This window comes from Belonocnema kinseyi, chromosome 9, assembly GCF_010883055.1.
Source record: "Belonocnema kinseyi isolate 2016_QV_RU_SX_M_011 chromosome 9, B_treatae_v1, whole genome shotgun sequence".
Taxonomy (NCBI): Eukaryota; Metazoa; Arthropoda; class Insecta; order Hymenoptera; family Cynipidae; genus Belonocnema; species Belonocnema kinseyi.
The window spans coordinates 45,255,442-45,265,509 of NC_046665.1; the positions used below are offsets into that span (position 1 = coordinate 45,255,442).

At 26.3% G+C, this 10,068-nt stretch overlaps 1 protein-coding gene across 1 annotated transcript; it reads left to right on the forward strand.

Moving 5' to 3' along the window:
- The first annotated feature begins 2,809 nt into the window (after positions 1 to 2,809).
- Positions 2,810 to 3,903, forward strand: LOC117179847. The gene is made up of 2 exons (XM_033371995.1): positions 2,810 to 3,234; positions 3,345 to 3,903. The coding sequence occupies exons 1-2, from the start codon at positions 2,915 to 2,917 to the stop codon at positions 3,403 to 3,405; spliced, it is 381 nt and encodes a 126-aa protein (XP_033227886.1). The 5' UTR covers positions 2,810 to 2,914; the 3' UTR covers positions 3,406 to 3,903.
- Positions 3,904 to 10,068: the final 6,165 nt, after the last annotated feature.

Here is a 10,068-nt window from a genome sequence, read left to right on the forward strand (position 1 = left end):
CTGCTCACTAATAAATCCGAGGGCTTTGTCTGTTCTACGGCAGAAATGAAATACATGAAAAAACACTGCATGAACTTTTGGTGTAATAGATATCTCCAAGCTATGGTAGCTTTCATAAAATGCAGAAATATTTTTTTCAACGTTTGCTTTTAAATCTTGAGAAAAACGAGAATCTACAACTCTCCTCACGTTTGAAATTGAATAATAGACATAGAAAAATGAACTTTATTTGTTTCTATACATTTTTATAAATAATTAAATATTGTTCTGCTATATCAATGGATATATTTTGTACAACATGTATAGTATGAAATAATAATCACTGTAAAATACTTAAAACATTTAATAATTTTTAAAAAACTATCTTGAAAATGAATGTGCATATAATTAAATTATTTCGTAATTATTTTATAATCATTCAGTTTTTTAAGAGATTTATTCAGAAAAATTAGTAATAATTCAACATTATGTGCGTTTTACTATAATTATGTGATTATGAAACGATACTAATATAGTTAAATGAATACAATAAATATACTTTTTGTAGTAAATTATTTAAATTCTTTATTTTAATGTACTAGTTGATTCCCGTTAAAATATCTGCGGTGAAATTTTTTTTCATTAAACCTATGTTCAGACACACCGTAAGCGTCAAATTAGAAACAAAAAATAACCCTCTATAAGCCTATATTTCGACTCGGGCGCCTTCAAAAGTTGAAGAACATATATTAAAGATCTTTAATTTGTCTTGTTTTATTTTCTTTGCTATAAAAATTTCGAATTATTTTAGCTTTAGAACTGAAAATAGTTAATAATCATTAGAAAAAATGATGATTGCGATCGGAAAGTTAATCAAGCTATATATCTGCACAACAGAATATTCTTTTACAGGGAGTTTGTTATATTTTTTATTATTATAGTTATTTCACGAATATATTAAATTTTTTGTGTATTCTAAAGAGTTTTTATTGTCTGAAGGAGAGTACCAATACCCAGCTCTTTAAAGCAGTTCTTATACTAATTTTTTAATGATATTTTGGACGGGAAATGTGAAAAACTAATTTTATGAGATAATATTATTCCATTGATCTTATATTTTTAAATTAAAATTAATATATATGTAATTATATATAAATACTCAATTAAAGTTGTTGAACCCATTAGGCCCTGACGGGACGCATTTTTCTATTATTTTTCAGCCTTCTTAAGTTCAATTAAAACTGTTAGAAAAAAATGTTAATAGATCAATATCTACGTAAAATTTCAGGATCTTTGCGAATCTGCAATTAGTTTTGGAGAAAAACGTAATCTGAATAGGTTATGTTTGTTTATTTAAAGCAAAAATTCATCTTGCAAAGAAATTTTTTTTTCTAAATCAATGCTTTCGGATCGAAATCAAAGACGCATGTGTTCGAAAAGTAAATATATTGCGCCCTTGAATCTTTTTCTTTCGTGACCAAGTGATTCGACGTAGAAAATCAAATTGTAACTATTCAAAATGGCGTCTCAAAGTTAAAAATTTTAGACGATATAGTAATTTTTGCACATAAAAATCAATTTCTCACAAATTCACGTGAAAATTTGTAGAAGGGAGTTTTGAGGTAGCTGATTACAAATCCGAGATCAAATTTGAAAAATTCAAAATAGCTGATTCTAAATGGCGGTTGAAAAAATGAAATTTCATGTATGTAAATGATAATATGTACTTTGGGGTCTCTTGGGTCGCTGATTACGGATCCGATGTCAGATTCGACAAATTTCTAATCTTGAATCAAAAAAGTTGTATGAAAAAGTAGAATAATAAAACAAAAACTTTTGTTGTCAGTTCACAGATTTTTTTTATCATAAAAAATATTGTGGAATAATAATCAACGATTATGATATGTAATACTGCTAGTAGACCGTACCTAGGTTGGTCTTGGATTCGTAATCAGAGACCTCCAAAACCCCTTAGTATACATTATCATGTCAACACGCGTAATTAAATTTTGTTTTGGCCGCCAGTTTGGATCCGCCATTTTAGATCCGCTATTTTCAATATGTCAAATTTGATCTCGGATTCGTAATCAGCGACCCCAAACCCCTTAGTATACATTATCATACCAATAAGCGTAATTAAATTTTTTGGCCGCCATTTTGGATCCACCATTTTGAATTTGTCAAATTTGATCTCGGATTCGTAATCAGGGACCTCCAGAACCCTTTAGTATACATTATCATACCAATACGCTTAATTACATTTTTTAGCCGCCAATTTGGATCTGCCATTTTGAATTTGTCAAATTTGATCTCGGATTCGTAATCAGCGACCTCTAAAGCCCCCTTCTACGAATTTTCACGTGAATTTGTGAGGAATCGATTCTTATGTGCAAAAACTACTATATCGACTAAAATTTTTAACTTTGAGACGCCATTTTGAATAGTTACAATTCGATTTTCTAAGTGGAATCACTCAGACATGAAAGAAAAAGATTCGAGGACTCGAGGTGTTTACTTTTCGAACACATTCGTCTTTGATTTCCATTCGAAAGCATCGATTTAGAAAAAAATTTTCTTTGTAACACTAATTTTCTCTAAAAAAGCGAACATAACCTATTCAGATCACGTTTTCCTCTAAAACCAATGGCAGATTCGGAAAGATCGTGAAATTCTACGTAGATATTAATCTATTACAAATTTTTTTATGATGGTTTTCATTAAACTTAAGAAGGCTGAAGAAAATGGAAAAAAGCGTCCCGTCAGGGCTTAATGGGTTAATTTAGAGGTTTTATTTTGTAATAGGTTATCAAATGATAGAATCACTAATATAATATTTGTTTTTAAATTTTCAAGGTACCTCAGAATGTAAAGCTCTTTCGAAAGATGATGCCCATAACTTGAGTGTTACAAAAGGAGTATTGAAAATTTTTTCAAGATGACAGAGGAGGATTTTTCTGAAAAATGTGACAAAGTTAATGACAAGACTAGATGGGACAAAGTGCTTACAGATCTGCTAAATGTTCAAACTGTTGCAAATAGTTTAATAGCTGATGTAGAGAAGGAAGCAAAGAAGTCCGAAAAAGCTACTGATGATGTCTATAATGAGCTGTTCAAAACTCATTGCTTGGATAATGTTGCTTTTAAAACGGCAAAAACAAATGTCATCAAAACAGCTTCACCATGCGTGACGGAAAACAGACTGGCCGAAATTCTAAAATACTCTATGTCTTATTCTTGTGATAAATATAAGAAAGAGTAAGTTCATTTAATATTATATACGAATTTCATACCACAATTTTATTTATGGCTTTTGAATTTTATATCAGATGGAAAAATGTATAATTAACTATTGTTTCCTTTTTTAGAGCCATGGACAAGAATCGAAGCGGAAAAAAGCATGGCAAGAAAACCAAGGACAATATTTAACGACTTCTGATGTTTCTACAATCAAATTATTATAATCTATTATCATTATAAGGAAACTTACCGGCACTGTGATCTAGTGGTCACTTAATAAGTGACTGTGTAAAAATTATATAGTGAGATAAGATTCGCTCCGGCACCAGGTTGAACTTACGTCCGCTGTACTATATAAGGACTTAACAATGATTTTCCTAGTTCAATACAAATAGCAAATATTGTAGGTAAATACATATTTATACAGATATCTGAAGAGCGGACACAGCCGCTGTTGTGTACTATACAATCAACAGAGTTCTTTTAGGAGGAGAACCCCAATCGGCCGTCGATGCGGGGAAACTATGGGGCATTTCGCAAACAGTTTACTCGTCTAAAAGAATGAACAGCATGTCTCGAAATAAACAGAAAAGTACACTAGTGAAGAGGAGAAATTGTATATGTAACATAAAACATAATCTTATAACCATAAATGTACCATTAAATAAAAAGTTATTGCTATTAGCAGCTTCTAATCTCATTATTTTAGATTTAGCCTGGGTAACACCTTCATCTGGCAATTACACCACAATGAGGAAAGAAGCCGATTGCAAAATATAATGAGCATAGTTCTCCGCAGGTCACAGAAAACAACTTCTTTTGAGAAAAAGATTATTTAAAAAATAGATGAGGAGAAATACATCTTATTTCATTATAAATCTTCAATATTAAGTCACTTTCCACGTATGTGTACCATGATTATAAATATATTATAATAAAAATCTCCAAACTCAAGCCAAGAAATAATTATAATCCTTTATAAATTCATAAGTTTTAATTGATAAAAACTATAAGTTCAAGCTTGCATAAAGCGAAACTTCAGCAAGTCAAGTTTTTTACTTGTTCTTTATAAAACCCAAATTTCCAAAGCTGAAAATCTTTTACGCTCGTGTACTTCTTATTCGTTACTTAATAACTAAAGAAAGTGCACCAAACAAGCTTTAAAATAAACTAGAAACTTTGTGGAAAAGAATACAATTATAATCTTAAAATTTATTATTTATAGAAAAAAGGGTTCTATCAAAGTATTATTCTGCACACGAAGAAAAATACAGAACGTATCATGCAGGAGGCGGAGGGAATTTTTTTCGTTTTCCCTATAAGTCAAAGATGTAAATCATTTTTTTGAAAAAGTTTAATAAAAGTTTAATTACGAATCTGAAATTTGTTTAGCTCAAATCAAAGAAATATGCTATTATTTTTCTTTCACAAAAAACAAACTTGTCATATTTTTTTAAGAGTTACAAAACCATAAAAATTAGAAGATTAAAATTCTAAAATTGCGAAAATGTTCTTTGATTTGTGCTGAAAAGAATGTAAGGTTCTAGATATTTCCCGAACATTAAGATACCCCATAGCTTGCGATATTACTGAACTTATAAATTTAAAAAATCAAATTGTCGAAATCAAATGCCGATCCGACGATTCTTGATTAATTATTCTGTTTAATTTAAGCCGATAAATGTGGCCAATTATTCGAAAATATTCGAATCGTGCTTAGACGATGATTTGCGTATGATTATGCTTTATGTCAATTTTTTGTAAATCTGTGATTTTATAGAGCTTCTGTGTGATTAGATTGTCTACCCCGTTAATGAGTGTATAAAGTTAAAGAAATGCAATTTACAGTCTTAACAAAAAGTGGATTTCGATATTTTTTGCTTACAGGGCAAGTGAAAGCGCAATTTGTTGTGTTTCATTGAATTATCCGCTCTTTTGAGGCCATCAACGGCATAATTTATCAGAAGAACGTTCTTTGAAGCTTCGCAGAACAAAAGTTTTGATTCGATACCAAGAGTGGGCTTGTTTGACAAAGAAGCCTAGCTCCGTTAAAAACAAGCATAGCTTGAAACCTTTAAGTCGTACTACTCATAGTAGCAGTCTTGCGCGCGCCAAGGCGCGCGCCTATTTGGCTTTTTATGAAATAGAATAAATCAAAAGCCTATATTTTCTATTTTACGCATATTTAATGAATTTTACACAAAATATTAGTATAACATAATAGGAGACACCAGGGGATGAGTTCTTTATCTGAAGCTGTAATTAATCTTTCATAATAGAATTTCAACGAATTTTATATTTTTTGGTAGAAAATGAAATTTGGCCATTCAGTTTAAAATTTATACTTGTAAGTTGAAAATTTAACAATTTCGTTAAAAGTTATACTATTCGGTTATAAATGCAAATCTTTCATTAAAAAGCCAATTTTTTAACAAAACCGTTTACACAGAAAATGAAAAAGCTTAATTTTCAGTTAAAAAAAATTAACGAATTTGCAACAAAATGGCTACTTTTTTATCCAAAAAACATAGCATTTTAAAAAAATAGTTAAACTTTTAAATAAATAGGTAAATTTTCAACCAACAACTAAAAAATATGATTATTTTTAAAAAACAACAGCTGACTTGAATAAAAAAATGCATTTCTAGAAAATTTAATAATTTGTAACCAGAGAGAAATTTCTAACTAAAATAATGAATCTTCAACCAAAAAAATGAATTGTAAAACGTCGTTCAACCTTAAGACAATTAGAGGAATGTGCAACAAAAAAGATTAATTTGCAACCAAAAAAAGACAGAATTTTCAACAAAAGAATTAAATTTTTAACTAAAATGATGAATCTTCAACCCAAGAAAGATCCATTTTTACTCATTTAGTTTGACACTTGAACAAGTAGTTTAATGCAAACAAAAAAGATAAATTAAAAAAGAAAATTGAGTACTCAACAATAAGGAGCTTTAACAAAAGATAATTTACAACTACCAAACTAGAGTTGTAGATGTATATATGCATACATGCATATATTATCGATCGGAAAGCTCTAGAACTGACAAACAAAAAAGAGAAATATCTAAAAAATTGTTGAGTTTTCCACCCAAAATGGCAAGTTTTAAAAAGCAGTTGAATTTTCCACTTAAAGGGATACATTTTCATTGTGTTCATGTTCAGTAAGAAAATCAAGTTTCTACCCAAAGAGATGAGTTTTTAACCAAGAAACAATTTTAGTCAAAACATAAAAAAAATCAAGTAAATTGTTGAACATTTTTACTGAAACTTTAAACAAAACTGTTCCCTTATAGTTTAAAAATCAAGTAATTGGTTGAAATTTCGTCTTTTTTGTAAAACATTAATCTTATTGGTTAAAAATTAATCTTTTGAGCATAGAATTTTTTTATGACGAAAAAATAGTACTCTTAAAATTTAATCTAAAAACAACATAATTTCCTTCCTGATCGATTCAACGACTTAAGTTGCAGAATCTGGCTAATGGTAAATGAATTCGATCTCCTTTGAAATAATTTTTATAACACTTTTATTTGTTGAAAATTATTTTTTTAAACAGAAAATTACACTATGACATTTTTGTTTAAAAAATAATTTTTTAATTAAAGTGTAATCTTTTTTAGTTGAAAATCTAACTAATTGTTTTAAAATGTAGGGATTTTGTTAAAAATTCGTCTTTTTTAGTATAAAATTAATCTTTTTGTTTAAAAAATCTTCTTGCTGATTTAGGATTCAACAATTTTTCTTACAATTCTTTTTTTTCCAAATTAATTTATTGGAGTGAAAATTTAACTTTAAATTTTTTGTTAAAAATGTATTGATATTTTTAATTGCAATCTGTTTTTGTAGAAAACTCAGCTATTTTTTTTAATTGCACTAGTTTAAGTTGAGAATTATTTTTTTAAACTAAAAACTGAATCATCCCATTTTTCGTTGAATATTAAGTTCATATTTGAAGGTTATTTCGGTTCAAAACGAACCTTTTTGATTGGAAATTCAACTATTTTCTTCGAATTTCTTTTTTTTTTTTATTAATTTCTATTATGATAAAATCTACTTTTATTACTTTTGGTTAAAAAAATATATTTTTTAGATAAAAATCATATATTTGTTTGAAACTTTCTAAATTTTGTAGAAAATTCGTAATTTTTTGTAGAAACGTAATATTATTGGTTGAAAATTATTATTTTTCATTAAGGATTCAGTTATTTAAAAAAAAATTTCTTTTCAGTTTGTTAAAAACAAATTTCTTTAAAAGAAATTTCGATTCTACTATTTTTGGTTGAAAATTGAAATTTTAAATGGAAAATTGACCTTTTGTAAATAATAATTCAATTTTTAAAATTTTTCTGTTTTGGTAGAAAATTAATCCTTTTGGTTTAAAATCGACCTTTTTTCGTTGAAGATTGAACTATTTGGAGATAAATTTACCTGTTTTAATGCAGTATTTAGAAATTGAGAATTTTGTTGAAAATTCATTATTTTTTGTGAAAAAATAAACATATTATTTGAAATTTCATCTCTGTTTCGAGGATTCTATTATTATATGAAAAAGTCGTTTTTTGGTGAAAAATTAATTTATTTAAGAGAAAAGTCGATTATACTTTTTTAGTTGAAAATTCAACCATTTGTTTGAAAATGCACATATTTTGATGAAACTTCATGTTTTTGGTAGGAAATTAGTCTTCTTGGTTGAAAATTTATCTTTGTGATTGAGAACAAAACTATTAAGTTGCAAGTTCATTTTTTCTTTGTTAAAAATTAAATTCTTTAACTAAAAATTTAACTCTCCCACTTTCGGTAAAAAATTGAAATTTTGAATTACAAATTGATATTTTTGTGTTGAAAAATCAATTATTGGTTTCAAACATCGTCTTTTTTATATAAAATTAATTTCCTTGGTTGAAAATTCATCTATTTGAAACTTCAACTATGTATTATCAAATTCATCTGTTTTAAGAAATTTCAACAAATTTGTTGATAATTTATTTGTTTGTTGTTAAATATGAATTCTTTTAACTAAAAAGGAATATCCCTATTTCTAGTTTTATATTTGTTCCTATTTTTTATTAAAAATTTATCCTTTTTAGTTGAAAACTCCAATATTTGTTTGAAAATTGATCTTTTTGATTGAGGATTCAACTATTTTATTAAAATTTTAACTGCACAATTTTAGGATGAAAAAGTATATTTATTATTAAAAATTAATTTTTTTAGTTGCAAATTCGTCTTTTTGGTAGAAAATTAATTTTCTTTGTTAAAATCTTATCTTGTTTATTGAGGATTCAACTATTTTTTTCATTTTTGTTTTGTTTATAAAAAATTAATGTCTTTAAGGAAAATTTTCATTATATCATTTTTGGTTAAGAACGAATCGTCTTTTGGAGAGAATTAATTTTGTGAGTAAAACATTCTTATAAAAAATTTAATTTTTATAAAAAATAAAAAATTCTTACCTTATTCTAAATACTTTTTATAATATTGTTCTTGGATTGAAAATTAATTTAGTTAAAAACAATTTACATCTGTATAAGGTTTCTTACAATTCATAATAATAAATTTCGTATATAACTACATATACATCACTGAAAAAATCATTTGTAAAACACTTTTTCCATTGAAAATTGTTTCATTGAATAAAAAATTAATGACAAAACTTTTTCGACTACATTGGTATTGTTTTCTCATTAATTGTGCTTCTTTTAAATAAAATAATGTTTTAAGATAATTGAAAGATTTATCAATAGTTCTTAATAAAATTTAAAAAAAATTTAACTTTAAAAATAAGTAATTTTAATTTTTCATTAGTTCACAACTAATATATTAATCAAAAAATACTAATTCCAATTGTAAAACTGCGTACCTGCAAGATATTGTGTACTTTTCACAGATTTAATCAAATTCTCTGATGTAGGCCAACTTTGTGTGCTGAAACGTTTGAAACAACTTAATTAGTTTCAATTCACCTGACCCTAAAGCCAACATTTTACATCAACGATCTCTTCAAAATTCTGTTATTTATTTTTAAAATGTCTTTAATAGAAAATTAATCTTTGTGATTAAAAAATTCATCTTTTTTGTAAAAATTTCTAATGTTTGGTATCAAATTCATGTGTTTTTTTTTAAATTTTAAATAATCCGTAGAAAATTGCAGTTTTTTGATTGAATATTAACTTTTATAAACTAAAAACTGCATTATTCTATTTTTGTTTAAAATTTGATATTTTTTATTGAACCTTGATCTCTTTTAAGTTAAAAGTGGGATTATTTGTTTGACAATTTATGTATTTTGTTGAAAATTTGTAATTTTTGTTGAAAATATAAAAGTACTTCCTTGAAAATTCATCTTTTTAATTGAGAATTCAACTATTTTGTTGAAAGTTCCTTTATTAGTTAGTCCGAAATTAATTTTTGTAAGATAAAATTGGATTATACCATTTTTGATAGAGAATTGATACTTGAAGTTAAAAATTAATCTTTTGTAGTTGAAAATTCAACCCTTTGGTTTGAAACTGCATCTATTTCAGTAGAATTTCTATTAATTTGTTAAAATTTCATTGTGTGTTGTTAAATATTAATTCTTTTAACTAAAAAGGAATTATTCTATTTCTGGTTTTATATATTTATATTTTCAATAAAAAATTTATCTTTTTTAGTTGAAAACTCCAATATTTGTTTGAAAACTGATCTTTTTGATTTGGGTTCAAATATTTTGTTAAAAATTGATTAACAAATCAAGTGCATAATTTCAGGATGAAAAATTGTATTTTTAATTAAAAATTAATTTTTCATTTGAAAATTCGTTTTTTTTTTTGGTAAAAAATGATTTTCCTTTGCTAAAATCTTATC